We start from the raw sequence: 19,342 nt of genomic DNA on the forward strand, positions 1-19,342 counted from the left end.
TTTTAAACGGGCTTGAATCTCCTCTGGGAATTAAGCGCAAACATGTGCACAACTGTAGTTATAGCTGGCATAGTGACAATATTCTGCAAGACACTTTTTACCTGTTGCAATAAATTGTGAAATGTTCTATAAAAATAGGGTATAAAATTGCTGTCGGTGATCGTGTGTGTTAAACGTAAATGAAACTTGTCGTTATGGGATGCGCGTACACCGTTGTCGAGGAAGTGAGCATGACCTGGGGAGGAGCGAATGGTTTTGCTCATTATATAACAGACGAATTGCAAATAAGCATTAAAACCGGGGCTCCTAAGCCATTGCATGAATTGAGGACTTTTTCGGTTTCAGTGTCTATTTGAAATTCGTCAAGGGAAGGTCAAGAAATTCTTAGCTGACGCGGCGTGTAGCACTTATTCATGTACTGCCGTCAAGGTGTCTTGAGACCTCTCACTCAGTAAGCAAGTAAACGTTTGTTTTGCTAAGCGCTATCAACCGAGTTTATTTACACATTGCCTACATGCAGGTGTAACAATATTAGTTTCCTATATTGTACTAAATTTGAAGCTGATAAATATTAAGCCCCACAATGTGACATGAACGGTAACTTGTGATTCTATAAATAAAATCACTTCATCAAAAATACTTTCAATTCCTCTCTTTGAATTAAGCGCATAATTATCATTTTTAAATTAATAAGTAGGCATTAATTATATCTATATGAGAGCTCATTCCAAAGAGACAATATATCCTATGTCTTTGATGTTATTTATTTAACGACTGATGATTCAATTTAATTATTTTTTGTAAAGGCCTATACAATTTGTGTTAAGTACAATCCTTGTAATCAATATTTGTGTTAAATTAAGTGTGGTTCATTATGAGTATAGGTTGTGGCTCATGGTTTTTATTCTCGTTGTTTAAACAGTGACAGATCTAGAGGAGGGATGGGGACAACCCCCATCCTCCCTTTTGGCCACCCCACCCCATGCTATGATACCAGTATAATGGAGCCAAAAATAATAAATGGAATGGAATGGTAAAGTTCCTAAATATATTCTGAAATTGCCTTAGAATGCAGGAGGAAGTACTGTTGATTTGATGCCCAAGACCCCCTTGATAGCAGGGTATACCTTTGGCACGCCTTCACTTAACCCCTTCATATCACCCCCTCCGTGTTTCCTGGAAGCTACATCCGCCCCTGTTAAATGTTAAAATAAAGAAGGAAAAAAATGTCCCCCTCCCGCCTGAAAAAAAAAAGATAAGCTGGTGTCGTGTGCAGTAATTTCAGTATTTGTTTCGCTTCAGAAAAAAAACCTGTTATGCTGATTTGATCTTAAGGCAGGGCCCGCAGAAGCCACTTTTGGAGGGTGAGATAGCTTAGGGGATTAGGGTATAGCTGCGTGTCTCGTGGTGTGTCGCAGGGAAGACTTGTCACTAGTTCCAGCCCTGGCGAACCTGAACGCCTTGCAGGAGCCTGGATTGGAGCGCCGACTGGGCAGCTGATCGCATCAGACGCATGTTGTCCCCTTCACTGAAGAGATTGCAGACGTTGTCAGTTGGCTCGGATGGGTCCAACACAATGGGCCTGGAAAAAAATACACAGCAAAAAATGTTGCTGTAAATTGACCATAACAAGAGGTCAATACTCAATTTAACAATACAAGGTCTGACGAAATTATATTTCTTGTTTTGTTTTTTTACATGAAATTCGAAAATCACAAAGAGAAGGAAAACTTGAGGAGGCGGCTTAACAAATACCGCAGCACATATCACATTTTCCAAGGAAAGCTAAGGAAAGCAGACTGAGAGGCAATGCGATGGAAGAAGTTTTAGGAATAATTTATATGCCTGAATATGTGCAGATCAGAATTTCTCTCCCTGTTCTTATCAACCAAGGACAGAGAATTACAAACAAACAAAAACAACAGTCTAATGTCTCATGGGGTCTGTTGCTGATTGCTACCTAAAATCAAGGTATTCTAATATTTCAATGGTGTATGTTCTTTAAGAAAAGTAATTTTTATATTGCTTTATACTTTCGCATTCGAAATCGAGTGATCACATCCTCTGCCCTCTCGTCGTCGTAGTGCAGTGTCCAGTACACTCGCAACTGCGACAAATTGCTGAGCATTAGCATGACAGCCCTCAGCCCCTGTGCCTTGTCGAGGCGCAAAGGCCCGCCAGCGCTCTCCCAGCAGTGGATGGTGATCAGCTCCAGTTTGTAGGACCCCTGGAGAACCTTTGGGAGGAACTCATACGACCAATATTTGACTAGGCGGATGAGCGCCTTTACCGCGGTCGGCTGCCCCTTGACGAATGCCAACTGGTTCTCGATCACGGCCGGGGAGTAGTACAGCCGGTCGCTTCGCTGCTGTCTCAGCATAGCGTCAAACAACTTCTTCACATTATCTGGAGGGATAGAAAGGAGTTTGCATACCTGGTTATATTGTGCAAACTATAAACACATTGGAGTTTAATAATCGGGATATCAAAATGTGACTGGTCTCAAAGATTACCGTATCCAGTTCAAATAATCCGAATAATTATTTCAGTGGTAACATTAACGATTATGGATGATGTTTTAAGTATGTGACGCATTGTGTTACACTTCGATTCAAAATAATATTAACAAACCTTGATTATCCAGATGACAGTCGGCCGTGGTCATGAGGTCAATGCCCACAGAGCCCTGTCCGGGACCGATATTCATGAGCTTGAAGTTGATCAGGCATCTCTTCTTTTTAATAGCTGTCACATTACTTAGCTGCGTGAGGGCAATCTCCATGTCTTCCAGAATGTTACCGAGCTGTTCCTTGTATTCATCAGGTGGAATATCGATGATGGGCTGCAAGTGGGGCGGGTTGACAAACGCCACGAGATCAACGTCCGACAAGTCCTTTACTACTGTGCCTTTCCCAAGCGACCCACTCTGCAAAGACATAAAATCCCAGCCTCAACTTGCATGTCTAGAAAAAAAACATGAGCTTGTTTCCCTTTTAAAGGTTTTCAAGTGAAAAGGTGTCATAATATGCTTGTCATCCTCTTGAGATAGACATAGATTATGGAGTGAATAGAAAAGATGAAGTCACTTCTGTCAATATTTTAGCAAACCAAAACAAAAAGATAACGAGGGTTTACAATAGGCGGTCGCAGTTGGACGATTGAAGACTTACATAACGGGAGTTATGATATAAAACGAAAAATTAGAAACAACAAGTACCACGATTTTGGTCGTTATCATATGCACTTTTGAAAATAAAGCAGGAAAGGAATAAATGAAGTAAGAGCCTAATAGAGGTCATAGGCAAGTCAGTATATGTGTGTGCGTAAGTTGGGGTCAGAATTATTTATAACTGATGAGAAAAAAAAGTTGGAGAGAAATGCCCCCTCGTCTCCATCTCTGTCGCTTATGCGTAGCGCCCTCACATGATCTTAAAAGACCAAATGAATGTCCATTAAATTCCCTAGCTTTTTTTTCTTAAACCCCCACCCCCTCCCCAACAACAAACCACATTTGTCTTGCTTACCTTGACCACCCTGTCCACATCAAATGGGACAGTGTTAGAAGAGCAGATGCTGTGGATGGAGGTGACGACTTTGTTGATGGCCACGCGGCAGTAAGCATTGAAAGAGCCCGTCCCTTCCTATAGGCGGCTGTTGTACCACTCCTCAAGCTCGTCAGGAGACAGACACAACGGCTCCTGACTGGGATTAGGATGCCATTATACAAATAACGAATGTTTGTGAGTGCGATGGTAAGAATAATTTCATGAGGTGACAGATTGAATGTTCTATTCCGAGGCGAAGCCGAGTGGAATAGAACATTCAATCTGTCACCGAATGAAATTATTCTTTCAATCGCACGAACGTAAAACATTCGTTATGTGTTTTTATACAACACCTGAATAAATCCCCGTCATCTGATTGGTGAATTGTAGATCACGTGACATATTATTATTCGGTATAATGCACGGTGCGACCATGCGGTATACCCATGCGTTATACCGTTTCACTTTGCGCTTGTTCCATGACGCGGTATTTGCGTGCAAAATGCATGCTGGTGTGAGCGTTCAGCGTAGCGCGTATAGTTCCAAAGAGCCAGCGATACAGCGTTGGGTTCAAACATTTTCGTGAAGGGGTAGTGCAGCATCTTTAAAATCAAAATAAATTGTAGTTTATAATTTACCAATCAAATGACGAGAATTTATTCAGGTTTTGTATAAAACAAATAACGAATGTTTTACGTTCGTGCGATGGAAAGAATAATTTCATTCGGTGACAGATTGAATGTTCTATTCCACTCGGCTTCACCTCGTGGAATAGAACATTCAATCTGTCACCTCATGAAATTATTCTTACCATCGCACTCACAAACATTCGTTATTTGTATAATATAACACCTGAATAAATTCTCGTCATTTGATTGGTAAATTATAAACTACAATTTATTTCGATTTTAAAGATGTTGAACTACCCCTTCACGAAAATGTTTGAACCCAACGCTGTAGCGCTGGCTCTTTGGAACAATACGCGCTACGCTGAACGCGCACATCAGTGCTGCAGCATGCATTTTGCACGCAAATACCGCGTCATGGAACAAGCGCAAAGTGAAACGGTATAACGCATGGGTATAACGCATGGTCGCACCGTGCATTATACCGAATAATATTATGTCACGTGATCTACAATTCACCAATCAGATGACGGGGATTTATTCAGGTGTTGTATAAAGTCCAATAACATGACGGACACAATAGGAGGGCGTCATTTGGAGCGGGTACAATAGTAAATAAGAATATCGCTCTCCTTTTTTGTCCATAATCTCTAAAAAGGACCGATATAAAGTTAAAAATAACAGCGTTGCTGTTGAAACCCCTCAGCCGAAGTTTGTCAAAAAGGGCAAAATGACATTCAAAACTCAAGTATCATGTCTAACTGAAATTCTCATTCAGAAAACATTAACTCACCACTGTGACCTTGACCTTTGACCTTTTGACCCTAAAACCAATCCCAACTTGCCTACTCCCAAGGGCAACCCCCTATCTAAGTTAAACACCAAAATCTCATTTCTAACTTAATTTAGCATCCGGAAACCATTTTTCTTTAACTCACCACAGTGACTTTGACCTTTGACCTTTTGACCTCAAAACCAATCCCGACTTGCCAACTTCCAAGAGTAAAACGCCAAAGTGAAAATTCTAAATGGGGATGCATGGGGGGGGGGGGTGTTACAAAAAGTTATCTCACAATCTGCCCAAATTACCCTTCCCTTTAATATTAAAACTATAACATACGAACAAAATGAAAATAATATAGGATGTTACATGCCTTTAACAATCCAATACGCGGAGGACGACAATTCAGCGACTCAAAAGCTTATATTACATAGCTTTAAATATCCAGCTCACTAGGGTCATGACAATGGGAGATTCGCCAGTAGAGCTGTAAATACTCCCCTGACTTAGACAGCAGTTTTCACTTTTAGGGCCAATATTTTCCATTTTCATACAAAAATACAAGTAAAAAACTCATGAAAGACACGAGATTTATCGTTTACACAGCAAAGTATTATTCCGCATTTGGTCAGTATAACCGTGCGAAAAAAACGTTAGAGCTTTATCTCCATGGTTTTTGCCTGGCCAACCCCCCCCCCCCCCCCACCATAACAGCCGAAGGCTACATGTATGTAGCTAAAAATGATGAGTACCACCTGTTACCAGGCTTCAAGACTGGGCCTAATGACAGCATGATTGTTGGTCTTGTGAATGGTAACATTAGCTATATTTCAGAGAAAATACATATTTTACGTCTTACTGTAACTGCGAGAATCTTAAATTAATGTTTCACAATTATTTACCTCCAGTTGCCAGAGACAACGACGTCTTTGAGAAGATTGGACTTCAGGGTCTCATGGGCGACGTCCTCGATCGTTTTGATGTTGTTGCCCTCCTTGTAAACCTCGCACACGTTTTTGGTTGGATTGGCTGGGTCCAAAACTATTGGACTGCATTAAAGGTTATAAAAAGGAAAAAGCGAAAAACATTACTAGTTACCAACACAAGATTAAGGCTATGATTATTGATATCATTGTGCTCAGCATTGGAAAGTTTCACGGTATGGACACCGGACAGTTATCGTCCAGTGCATCCTGGAAAAGGTTGAAATTCGTTTTGAAGCATTTGTTTTTAATAAGGGCAACAATGAATCTGCGGTTTTCTTAATGTAGTGTATATTTATGTACCGTCAGTTTGAAATTACTTTTTGTCGTTAAAAAACCAAGTCATTTATGTCACAGTTCTCACTGCTGACATATCCCATTTAAAGTTGTAATCGATCAAAAGTCAAATAACAAGTCGCGTCACACGCGACGATGAACAGTTGAGAAAAAAAATGAAGCCGTTGTTATAGTTTATTTGTGCCTAGCAAAGTTTGTGACTTGACGTGGGACTAGACGACTTGCGATATACATGTGACGACTTGAGATGGCCTGAAAACAACTCTGCACTGTCCAAATTGGTAGAGTTTATGCTGTAGGACATATGATGCATTATAAATTTACTTAAGATAGCCGAGTTGGGTGATGGCCTAATTCGCCAGTGCAGCGTCGTAGAGGTACGCCCAGTAGTGCCGCAACCCTCTCAAGTTGGTCAGTACCTGCAGCACGTCCTTCAGCCCCTGGGCCTTGCTGATGCGCTCGGGCTTTCCGGCGTTCTCCCAGCGGTAGATGGTGATCAGCTCCAGCGGGTAGGACTTTTGGAGCTCCTTGGGCAGGCAGGTGTAGGCCCAGTACTTGACCAGGCGGATCAGGGCTTTCACGTTGCCGGGCTTACTCCCGAAGAACTGCAGCTGGTGCTCGGCCAGTGAGGCAGAGTAGAACTCCCGGTCGTAGCCGTTCGGCAACTGCAGCATGGCCCTGAACATGTCGGCATGAGCTACACGGAAAAATGCACCAAAAGTTTCTGTTTAGGATCCAGTCCCGGCATGAAGACCAAACTGAAAAACAGAAATTTCTCATAATTTCCAAACTTGTGGAGCGGGATAGTAACAGAATTGTGCACTTTTTGATTAAAGCATGAAACTTCACATGCCAGGTCTTCATGAAGAGTGATCTAAAAAAAATTAATAATAATTGTCATGATAACAGAGCGCAAAACTAGATCTCGAAGATATATAGTTTCCCGCGCAGACAGCACACAATTATGCTACTGCAGGCTAATCTACCAACATTATGAAGTTGAAGGCTACATACTTCGTTCACCCATTTGTTTATGTTCACTAACAACAAGAACTGCTGCCCGGTTTGGACCTGGCATGACCACCAAATTTCATGAACCAAACGTGAAATTATACTACGAAATAATGGCGTGGGTTTCCCCCAATAGCTAACCCTACCTCGGCCATGCCCGTAGCAGTTGTCGGCAGTTGGCAGCAGATCCACTCTCAGGGACCGTTTTCTACGGCCAAGGTTGCTAATGGTGAAGTTGACAAGGAACGCGTTACTGGTTACGCGCTCCACGAAGGAAAGTCGCTGCAAAGCCGCTTCTAGATCCCGGATGATCCCAGCGAGCTTCTGTCGGTAGACCGCTGGGCCCAGTTCCACGATAGATCTCAGGTGGGATGGGCTGATGAAGGCGACAAGGTCCACATCAGACAGACCTTTGATCATAGTGCCTTTACCGAGCGAGCCACCCTGGAGAAACCGAAAGACTTTCTAGTTTGATATACTTTCAACTGAAATATAATATACATTTTTTGGTCAGCTTATGAAATGGGGTTTCGCTTCCATCTGATCTCTGATCTATGTTAGGAAATTTAGTACGCAATATGATTTGATTTGATTCGATTTGATGGGATGCGATGCGATGCGATGCTTTATTAGGACATTAAAATGACCTGGACAAAGAATGGAATACAAAAACAATACAATCCGTGATTAAAAAGATTTAAACTTATAAATTCAATACTAAGGGAATAGATGTGTGCTTGGCCGGTTTTAAACACTATGTTTAAGACCGGTTGGTGTCTACGTAAAAACGGCCAAGCACATTTTATTATTATATAACCAGCATACAGATCCTTGTCATTTGATTGGTGGAACTCACATCACGTGGCATTCGTTATTGCTCCCATTCATGCCGCGGCTAAAAAGGTACTATCCGCCCATGGGGAATGGAAAATACTATTCAACAGTTAGGATCATGACGCGGTATTTGTGTGCAAATGCATGCTGGCGTGCGTGTTCAGCGTTGCGCTTAGCGCGTATTATTCCAAAGAGCCAGCGCTACAGCGTTAGGTTCAACCATTTTCGTGAAGGGGTGGTTTGGAAGAGAGAAATACATTTTCCTCCAGGTTTGTATTGAAAAAAAGTTCAAAGATATCAAATGACAAGGATCTGTATGTCAGTTATATAAAACAAATATTGAGTGGCTTTAAATTGTGAAATGGGAGGAATATTATCTCGGTAAAATCTGGACTTTTCCAGTTCACTCGGCTACGCCTCGTGAAATGGAAAAAGTCCAGATTTTACCTTGCGATAATATTCCTCCCATTCCACGCTGAGCCACTCATTATTTGTATATCATTCATTGACACATTTTCGGTCAAAAAATCAAAACGTTTCGGTTCAAAATCAAAACAAGTCAAAAATAATAAATTTTCCACGATTGTTTTTCAACAAGTTTACCGTTCTTCATGTTTTCCAGGACACCCCCAAGCCATATAATGGTCCAGTCTCGCGAGCAGTGGTAAGCAACTCCTTATATGGACTTTGGCGGGCGGGTCGTCCATATTGGGCGATGTGGCGCAGAACGCAGCTGTGCCTGTGCGTTGTGAATTTAGGACTATGAAATGCTGACTCTTTAGTAGTATTGCGAATGCCTACATGATAATTGAACGTTCAACCAATAAGGGTAAAAGGCACAGGATTTGATAGGAGTCCAAATTTCAAGTGTTAAAGACAAGCCAGTTTGTCTTTATCATCCGTAAACTGGCCACGTGACGGGTTATCCGCCAATAGGAAAGGCTAAACTGTTTTATATTTATGAATTACATATAAAATAGAACAACTATGCATATTTACACATAATTACAAAGTAACTAATAATGAGGGATCAGAGTCAACTAAACGATACGACAGGTCCTCACCCCAACTGCTCATTGTACCATTTGATTGTTGCCGGAACGAATGAGCTGCTGTATATCCGTGTCCCTTCTTTGTAAAAAGCGGTTACTTCTGGAGTAGGTTTGGAAGGCGGCATGTAGTGGGTGATGGGTAGTGGGTAAGTCGGAAGGAACTGTCTTAGTTTTAATGTACATACAAAATGTGTATAATGTCTGTGGAGACTCTCGTTGAAAACTATTAGCATTACTTGCTTGCTTAATTATTCTACGGTCTATTCCGATCCTGCGACCTCATGTTTCCGTAAAATCAAATAAGACAAAAAAGTGAGAATACTCTATACAATAAACGCGACTTGAAAAGACTTGAGTTTGCGTTAAAAAAAACCTGTTGTTACGGCTTGCTATATTTTGATTTGGCACACGCGTCAAATTTCAATTGGTCAGTTCCCAAATATTTGTATACAGACACTGCTTCCACACATTCGCCCTAAATGATAACTGTTTAATACATTCTACGAACTACGAACTACGATCCTTCTACGAACACATGAAGGATCGGCATATATAATGGAGCTGCGATGATCATGGGGGAAAAATGTACAGAGGCAGCGGCGGATTCTACCCCGACCGTTTTACAATAATTAATGGCATTCCTAGGATGTAACATAACATACTTTACATTGTCCGCTATAGAAAAAGAAACACTGCCACCTTGAACTTTTTGAGAAAAAAAACTTTTTGAGAAAAAAAAACATAATGTGGCAAATTTGTTTCTCTTGCCAACAGAGCATTAATCATGCTCAGATTTCCCGCGTATCACGGCGATACCGCGATCACGTCCTCTGGATGGCTGGCGCGCGCTGCATAATCTCCCCTCTTCAGGAAAAAGTAGGATCGAACTTTTAACCTTAAATTTTCCCACGGCCTACGGGGTCTGTGTGTGCCGCCGGAAGTTGCAATGGTTGATGCGGATGCATGGCAAAGGCAATGTATGTTGCAGTGAGCACATATCAAATGCTGATATGTTATCCCCATAGAACACTGTACACTACAGACAATATAGCGATAAACAATGCTGTGTAGCAATAGGGATTATCGATCTGTCAACTTCCTGAACAGCAACACACGCAGCATGCATACTGGACTCTGGGCCAGGGACCTCGAGGGAGGTCATCAATGACTGTAGGCTAACAGCTGCAGGGCCCGTGGCATAAATGACTATAACAGTTGCAGGGCCCAATTTCTTAACAGCTGATTGTGTGCTATGATTATATGCACAACTTTTCTGCTAACGGTAAAGGTCCTGTCACACTGTCTGCGATCTTTTATGCGCTCTCACTGCGTCCTTGAAAAATAGCTGGGGCGCAAAAACAACTACTAGATCGCAGTGACAACTACATAGGTTGCCAGATGGGCGACAGAGGGTCTTAATGGTCTCCGATGAGCGCCAAGGTCTTTGAACATGCTCAAAACAATCGCAACACCTCTGCGCCCAGGCCAGGACGACGTAATGACGTATCTCGGGCGCTGTGCGAGCGTGAATCGTGCGACATTGAAGTGGCATTGAGGCAGCCTAGGCGCAAGGTAGTCGATGTAGTCTCCATGAGAAAGTAACTGGACTGCGATGAACTTGTAGAATAATTTTGAAACTGGACAGTGTATTGACCGTTTTGTCGTGGTATTTATACAGCGCAAGTGACGTCACATGAGCGTATTTTGGTCGAATAGAGAGCGCGATGCGAGCTACTAGGACGTATCAACAGCGAGCAGAGCGTAATGTGAGCGCAGTGACAGCGCAGCGGTAGCGACTAGATCGAGTAATTGAGCTTGACAGGGGCGCATAGAGAGCGAGTTGCGGAGTGCATCGTAAGCGTGGGAAGAGCACAGTATGAGCGTAGCTTGATGTTTCTTTAAGACAGCGAGTTGTCATTTTCTTGCGTCCTCGCTGCGACTATCAAATTTATGAAATATTTTTTGGTCGCCGTAAGGTATCCGTTGAGATCGCATATAATGCGACAGGCCCTTAACCAAGCTCAACACAACACCTACCAGCAATAGCGGATCCCACGACTCCACCCAGCTATAGCAGGTGACGCACAAAGCGCGTGCCACGTCTTCGCCGACTTAGCGGGTGACGCGCAAAGCGCAACATCCCGCTAGTCGTACTATTGTTTTAACATCACGTATCGTAACTCGACGCTACGGTCGTGAGATCTGAATCACAACAGGATGGCGACCGCAAGCACGACAAGATGTTCACGGATTTGAACAGGAAATTTTCTTCTCTTCCAAACTGTTATGCTAGTTATGCTAATAAAGTGCCACCATGTTAATTCTTGAACTCTACAAAATCCCGAGGTGGCATATTTGGCACTTAGGCTAGGGGTCTGATTTGGAGCTAAAATTCGATGATTTGTTTTCATGACCCAGGAAATGTTCTTCCTCGGATTCTACTATCACCAATTCATGACCTTATTAAAAGGATCTTGTACCACTGTAGAGTCCTAGTTACTTGGACTAATTGTGTACAACCGAAAATGTTAGTTGAGAATACCCCATCGCAAGCTCGTCAAAAAAATCTTGGTTGCACAAAACTAATGCGTGTAACTGAAAAAATATGTTCGAGAGACACTCACCGTGAAAACCCTGCTCACGTCAAACAGGAAGCCGTTCGGGGAGCAAATTCTTTGGACGGACGTTACTACCTCGTCCACGGCTCGGCGGCAGTCTCTGTCGAACTCCTCGGTCCCGTTTTGGATGTTCTCGTCATACCACGTCTCCAATTCCGTAGGATCCATGCGCTCACGCCAAGGCAATTCCATTCTTATGACAGCAGCGGCCATCGCCTCACTGATTTACGAGTTAAATTATAGACAACAGACTCCTTCCGTAGAGGTGCATACACGAGGTAGGCTGAATGAGGTTATGAACAAATTGTGACGGAACTTGTAGAGAACCCTTGAGCACACGCCTTTGGGCTGAAATATCATTATCATGTTGCAATTATGATATCACGAAATCATGCCTCGGATGTACTGATGATGAAATCAGACTGGGAAATTGTACAGAATCCCAGATGCATTGCGCAACTAAAATGGATGCACTGTTGAGTGTTGACGGAGTACGCCGGTCTCTCAATCTTACATTGTACATACCCAAACTGCCCGAGTACCAGGCAAGACAGGGGAAAAACCCCGATGAGAAATATCAGGATGTGTTTCAGTACAGTTAATTGTACAGTTCAAGGTCCGCCTGCAGCTTATTAGTACCGATGAGAAATGTTCAGGGTTTCGAATTTATGGCTATTAATTGTACATTCTGAAGGAGGAGCGAATGGTTTTGCTCACATTGGGTGCGTTAGTTTAGCTCACCCGGGTCGACACGGGTAAAGGCAGACGGGTCAGCCACGACAGCCGGGCTAATCGAACGCTCAACCTCGGGCCATCTTCACGTGACGCCCTTAGCCGTGGCTGTAGCCACTGACAAAACGCCCGTTTCGGATTGGGTCTTAGTTTGAGATTTACTGCTTTTAAGTCAATTGCAAAACTCCAAAAAGTTGGGCTGAAATTATTGCCTCAAAATTTGCAATGAACTCAATAAATGATTACCTTTAGACTTAAAAAAGTCAACTTTAAAATCCAAGCACTTGAGATTTTCGCTGTCCGGCCGCCATATTTGTCCGTTTCTAGGGGATGAACAACGCATGCGTGAGGAATTCCACCAGTGACTCTGCTCCACGAGCAGGGTCTGTGGTGGCTGACCCGGGTGAGCCCCGAGAATGACGTCAGAGCTAATCGAACGGCACGGGGCTGACCCGTGTCGACCCTGGTGAGCTAAACGAACGCGATCTATAATAGACGAATTTCAAATTAACATTGAAACCGATGCTCCAAGTACAGTGCTAAGCACTTGTGTGAATTGAGGACTTTTTCTTGATTCTAAACCTCTCTACAAGAGAGGGCACTGGGCCTTTGGTTTCAGTGCCTATTTGAAATGTGTCAAATGAAAGGTCAAATAATTCTTAACTGACGTGGCGTGTAGCACTTATTTCTGTAATGACCTATCACGCTGAACAGAAGAAGCCCGATTTAATATAGTAAGCAAGTAGTGGTTCTCGTGACTCGGACTCGCACTCGAGTCCGACTCGAGTCCCATTTTCCGTTACTCGGACTCGACTCGACCTGCGTGACTCGGGACTCGACCAAAATTACCACAACAATTACATAAATTATGTTGAAGACGTTTCTCTCCTGAGCACGCGATACGGTCAGTGCGGTGCAGAAAAAGTATTGTACACACAGCGCGTGCATATGCGGCTGTCTCGTTTGCGATATATTGATTTGTGAAATCAATGCATCGAAACATGTGTCCAATCCCAGCGTCCAAGCTTGATATTGCATAAATGCAAGCTTGATAGTGTTCAGTACCAGATTATCCTTTCCAGACACTGATGCCTTGCCTTATTTGACATGTTATACATTTAGTTCCAGTTCGTTTTATTAAATTAGAGAAAAGCTTCGAAAATTGGAAACATTTACAAAGTGAGGTTTTAGCAGTACCTCAAAATTGATTTCCATTATATAAAGTGTGTCTCAAAACAAAATATAACGGAATGCCAGACGTAGAATGTGTAAACAACATAGATAATGTAGATGTTGTGTAAAAGATACGCCTTTCCACTTTAAAATGAGACATCAACCGTCCAAATCTGTTGATTTTTGACAGAGTTATGAGTAATTTTCCAAGAGAGGTCAAATTGACATATTTGGTGACAGCTTCATGTACATCCATTAACTGTACCATTTTGAAGAAAAGCGCCAGCAAAGACCACACGCTAAAAAAAACCCACTCTGACCACGGTTCCATTGTTCAACAAATTTATTGAAATCGCGTACTGATGTGAAGCAGTGTAATAACAAATAAAAACCTAGTCATGGTGACTGACTCACTTGAAGTTACTGACACATTTAAAAAAAAAAAAAGGCAAAACCAATTCCGTGTGCAGACTGGAAAATGAGCCACTTCAATGAAAATGGCATAACTCCTCACCACAGCCACTAATTTGAAAAATTCAAAATTCCTGTGGAAGACAAGGTAATAACCATTCATAATTATGGAACACTCAGTTTTGTTTCTCAGTATACTGTATTTGCCACAAAAAATGGTGAACTTGGGTCCAGATCATTCTGATTCACCCTGTTTATCTTAAATTCACAATGTTATTTATTAAACGAATGATTTGGTTTAATTAATTTTGTAAATGCCCATATAATATTGTTTACGTGCAATCCTTAAAATAAATATTAGTGAGGAATTAGGTGTGGTTCACATGAGTAGGCTGTAGGTTCATAGGTTTTATTCTCTTTGTTTAAAAAGTCGCGTATCTAGAGCGGTATTTGGGGGGGGGGGGTTTGGGGGGGTTGCAACCAGTTCAGCCGCTGACTCATGTTGTGACCAGTAAAACAGGGCAAAATAATAAATGGAATGCTGCAACTCCTAAATGTATTCTCAAATTGCCTTAGAATGCAGGAGAAAGCATCGTTGATTTAAAAATATACTGAGGCATGCCCCAGATCCCCCCCCCCTTAGCAGGGTGTGCCTTTGGCACACCTTCACTTTAACCCCCTTCACACCCCCCTCCCCGCGTTTCCTAAAAGCTACATCTTCCCTATTACAGGTTAAAATAAAGAAGGTATACACAGCTTTCGTGTTCGCCTCCCCCAAAAATAAATTACAAGCTTGTTTTCGTGTTTAATTGTTTCAGCATTAGCTTTGCATCATAGTATTTGTAAAGAGAAACTGTTATGCTGGTTTGATTGTAATGGCAGGCCCGCATGAGTCACATTTTTGGGGTTGGGGTAGCTGTGGGGATTAGGGATATGGTCACGTGGCTTCCGGTGTGTCGTTAGGGAAGACTCGTCACTAGTTCCAGCCCTGGCGAACCTGAACGCCTTGCAGGAGCCTGGATTGGAGCGCCGACTGGGCAGCTGATCGCACCAGACGCATGTTGTCCCCTTCAGTGTAGAGACTGCAGACGTTGTCAGTTGGCTCGGATGGGTCCAACACAATGGGTCTGGAGGAAAGGCACAACATAATATGGTGGCGTAAGTTGACAGCAATATGAGGTCAATGCTCATTTTAAGAGTACTTGGTCCTACGAAATTATACACATATTTTTTTTTGGACATGAAATTCGCCAATCACAAAGAGCAGCTCGAGGTTGTTGCTTAAAAAAAAACAGAAGAAAATTCGCCAGGAGGAGAAATTTAAAGGAGGAAAGCAAGAAAATGACTGAGAGCTACTGTCAGGCAATGCCATGGAAGAACACAAAAAATGCAACCGGACCTAATTTCTATGCATGAACATGGACAGGTCTGACTTCCTCTCCCTATTCTCATCGAACAAGTTTTATGTCGCATCGGGTCTGTTGCAAATTGCTTCTTAAAAGCAACTCATCTAAGGTAATGTAGTATTTCCATTTTGCATGTTCTTTAAAAGAAGTATTTTTATTGCTTCATACCTTCGCATTTGAAATCGAGTGATCACATCCTCTGCCCTCATTGCGTCGTAGTGCAGTGTCCAGTACACTCGCAACTGCGACAAATTGCTGAGCATAAGCATGACGGCCCTCAGCCCCTGGGCCTTGTCGAGGCGCAAAGGCCTGCCAGCGCTCTCCCAGCAGTGGATGGTGATCAGCTCCAGTTTGTAGGACTTCTGGAGACCCTTTGGAAGGAACTCATACGACCAATACTTAACCAGGCGGATGAGCGCCTTTACCGCGGTCGGCTGCCCCTTGACGAATGCCAACTGGTTCTCGATCACGGCCGGGGAGTAGTACAGCCGGTCGCTTCGCTGCTGTCTCAGCATAGCGTCAAACAACTTCTTCACATTATCTGGAGGAATAGAAAGGAGTTTGCATACTGGGTGAATGTTGTGCAAACACACTGGAGTTGAATAATCGGGTCATCAAATGTGACAATATAGTGTCAAAGAATACTGTATCTGGATCAAATATCTGAATAATTACTGCAGTGGTTACATTCACAATGATGGGCGATTTTTATGTTTAATGCATTGCGTTACTTTTGAATACACAAAAATGTAAACAAACCTGCAACCCCCAGATGACAGTCGGCCGTAGCCATGAGGTCAATGCTCACAGAGCCACTCCGAGGGCCGATATTGATGAGCTTGAACGTAATCAGGAATCCCTTGTTATCAATGGATCGCACGTTCTGCAGCTGTCCAAGAGCCCTCGCCATGTCTTTGAGTACTTCAGCGAGCTGTTTCTTGTATTCCTGCGGTCCAACATCGATGATGGGCTGCAGGTGGGGCGGGTTGACGAACGCCACGAGGTCCACGTCAGACAGGTCTTTGACCACTGTGCCCTTCCCGAGCGAGCCACTCTGCACAAACATAAAAAACTCCGTCTCAAATTAATTTGCATCTTCAAAAAGTTAGAAATGACAGCTGTCAAAAATTGCATATCATCTTTTTGAGACCTAGCGTCACGTCATTGGAGGAGTGCACTATCTGAGTGAAGTCGTCTATCACTATTTACCTAGTCTGGTTCCCAGACCAAAAGATTCTGACTTTTCCTGATGAATCTTAGGTCCGGTAGCCTCCGGTAATACATTGTATTACAATTTAGGTCACGTGACTAAAACGGGAGGAATTCCTCCTTTTTCCGAAAATTTCCGAAGTTTGCCGAAGTCGTTTCGTCGACAATCGGATAGCGCCCGAGTATTTCTGAGTATATAATAATAGGTTTAATTAACTGCTAATTGCTTATTAATTTTATTTTAAATGAGTTGATAATTAATATTCATTGCTTTCATTTAGAAAACTTGAAATTCAATGACGATTTTGTGCATCAAATATACTCGGGTCGTATGGGGCGAACTTTTTGCTGCGTCATGTACAATTTTGAATTTGACGACCGTTACCGAGATTTTCCAAAACTCGGTCTTCATTCGGCTCCGCCTGCTTACAGTGCTATTTGGGTGCCTAATTTTGAAGATTCCAGATCAACATTAGTCAATGTTACAGAAACATCAAATTGAATTATCATAACTGTATGATATTACTAAGCAATTGATTTATTTAAAAGCGTAATCAGAACATTAAAAGCTACAAGCGATAAAGCGAAATCGGAAAAGAAGCCGAGCTTTGAAAAAGGGCCATCAATGTCGTCATGTTTATTTTTATCCACGGAGACTGCCTGACCTAAGATTCATCAGGAATAGTCAGAATCTTTTGGTCTGGGAACCAGACTAACTATTTACCCTCATATTGTGTCCACCTTATCTCAAAACGTATAGCAAGGGTTCATTTTTTTTCAACAATAGGAGGTCATAGTTTAACGATATAGAAGGCGGTTATACACAACGGGAGGTATGGGATAAAATAACAAATTAAAAACAACAAGAATCACGATATTGGTCTTTATCGTCTTGGTATATCGCTATATGTAGAAACAACATGCAGTATGAGATGTCAGTAGACTGAGCGATGGAGGAAAGGTAGTAAAAGGAAGTGAAGGTAGGCCACAACCGGTCAAGTATAGGAGAGTGGTCAGAATTGATAATTGATGAGAAAAAAAGTTGGAGGAAAATGCTCCCTCGTCTCCACCTCGATCTTTCGCCTATGCGTAGCACCCTCACACAATGTAATCCTGAAGGATCGATGCCCATCGGAACTCCCAGTTGGTTTTTTTGTTATCCCCGTCCGTCAAAAAAAAAAAAAAAAAAACCCAGACTTGCATACCTTGACCACCCTGTCGACATCAAATGGGACAAGGTTGGACGAGCAGATCCTGTGAATGGAGGTGACGACATCGTCGATGGCCATGCGGCAGTGAACATTGAAGGAGCCCGTCCCTTCCTGTAGGCTGTTGTACCACTCCTCAAGCTTGTCAGGAGACAGGCACAACGGCTTCCTCTGACTTCGATAGTATGCCATAGTCCAAGGTCTGTCCAATAACATGACGGACACAATATGAGGGCGCCTTTTGGAGTTGGTACATTTAGGTACAAAATACGAACAGCGCCCTCCCATTGGGTCCATAATCTCTAATAAGGCCAAAATATATGTAAAAAATTATGTGATCAAGTCAAGCACGAAAGCTTAATACTGTCCCTGGGTACAAAGTGAAAATTCCTAATAAGGCTGTGTTTGGGAGGGTTACAAAATGTAACTTCAAATTTGCCCAAATTACCGTACCCTCCCCCTTTAAAACAAAACTATTATAAATACGATATAATTGACAATAATAAAAGATATTACATGTCTGTAGAATCCAATACGCAGGAAGACGACAATTCAGCGACTCATAAGCTTTCCTATGGTTCATAATTATGTTTGGACGGATATCGCCCCTTTTACAATGAACTAACCTACATGTGAGGTATAAATCGTATAAATGTACCACCGATGGCTAGCGCCCTTTATGTAGCTGGGTTGATTGAAATACAGTCTATATTGTCTTCTGGACTGTTCGGAATAATTCCATAGAGCTAGCTAGCTATAACTCTAAAAAAAAAAAAAAACAACAACAACAACACACACGTCAGGCTAAAGAGTCCACAGCAACTAAGTTCGTCACAAATTTATTCATTAATCTATCCGACATCTTTACATGAGGTTCGGGGTTAACAATCACCCCTCCCAACCTCCCAACCCCAGTCCATCCCCCCCCCCCCCCGCCAACACGTCACGAGCGATGTGCTGATTGTGTGGTATAACATAACATAGTCACAACGATAAATGAATAAACATAATTTCCTACAGAGTAATATCAGAATTGCACGTGAGTTGCAGATTAGAAAAATGAATCATATACTCTATCAATCAGTGGAATATACTACCTTTTCTTCTGACTTGCAGCAATACTGGTGATGCTTAATGCAACTAAGTGTAAAAACTCGACCACATCGGAGGAAAGGAAATAATTATGAGGGTAAATCTAACAATTTCTCATCGCTGGTTTTCCCAATTTATACCGCACATGCAACATCAAACCAGACAGAATACCAGCACATGAGCGCGGAAATTCCCCGATGAGAAATAATTTATTACGAAATTCAAGGTGCATGCGCGCAGCGCGCGTGGGCCCATGGAAGTGCACTGACACAGACTACTTTTAATAAATATGTGGAATGGCTCGCGTGGGAACACGCACTGACACATAATGTAGCATGGTACATTGCAATACTGATCAGGCATG

The 19,342-nt window shown here is 42.5% G+C and overlaps 1 protein-coding gene and 2 pseudogenes across 1 annotated transcript; all 3 read right to left on the reverse strand.

Moving 5' to 3' along the window:
- Positions 1 to 1,353: 1,353 nt before the first annotated feature.
- Positions 1,354 to 3,716, reverse strand: LOC119718890 (annotated as a pseudogene).
- A 2,134-nt stretch (positions 3,717 to 5,850) lies between these two features.
- Positions 5,851 to 11,960, reverse strand: LOC119718897 (annotated as a pseudogene).
- Positions 11,961 to 14,713: 2,753 nt separating this feature from the next.
- LOC119744657 (2'-5'-oligoadenylate synthase 1A-like) lies at positions 14,714 to 19,130 on the reverse strand. The gene is made up of 5 exons (XM_038220715.1): positions 18,984 to 19,130; positions 17,884 to 18,088; positions 16,229 to 16,523; positions 15,638 to 16,010; positions 14,714 to 15,190 (listed from the first exon to the last, which is right to left on the reverse strand). The coding sequence occupies exons 2-5, from the start codon at positions 18,076 to 18,078 to the stop codon at positions 15,040 to 15,042; spliced, it is 1,014 nt and encodes a 337-aa protein (XP_038076643.1). The 5' UTR covers positions 18,079 to 18,088; positions 18,984 to 19,130; the 3' UTR covers positions 14,714 to 15,039.
- Between the last annotated feature and the right edge of the window lie 212 nt (positions 19,131 to 19,342).

This window comes from Patiria miniata, unplaced genomic scaffold (genome assembly GCF_015706575.1).
Source record: "Patiria miniata isolate m_02_andy unplaced genomic scaffold, ASM1570657v1 HiC_scaffold_7, whole genome shotgun sequence".
NCBI classification, from domain to species: Eukaryota; Metazoa; Echinodermata; class Asteroidea; order Valvatida; family Asterinidae; genus Patiria; species Patiria miniata.

Coding starts and splice junctions, on each gene's coding strand:
- LOC119744657 (XM_038220715.1), bottom strand. CDS start 18,078: ATGGCATACTATCGAAGTCAGAGGAAGCCGTTGTGCCTGTCTCCTGAC. Junction 16,524..17,883: donor ATGTCGACAGGGTGGTCAAG/GTATGCAAGTCT, acceptor ATGTTTGTGCAG/AGTGGCTCGCTCGGGAAGGG. Junction 16,011..16,228: donor CTGTCATCTGGGGGTTGCAG/GTTTGTTTACAT, acceptor CTATTCCTCCAG/ATAATGTGAAGAAGTTGTTT.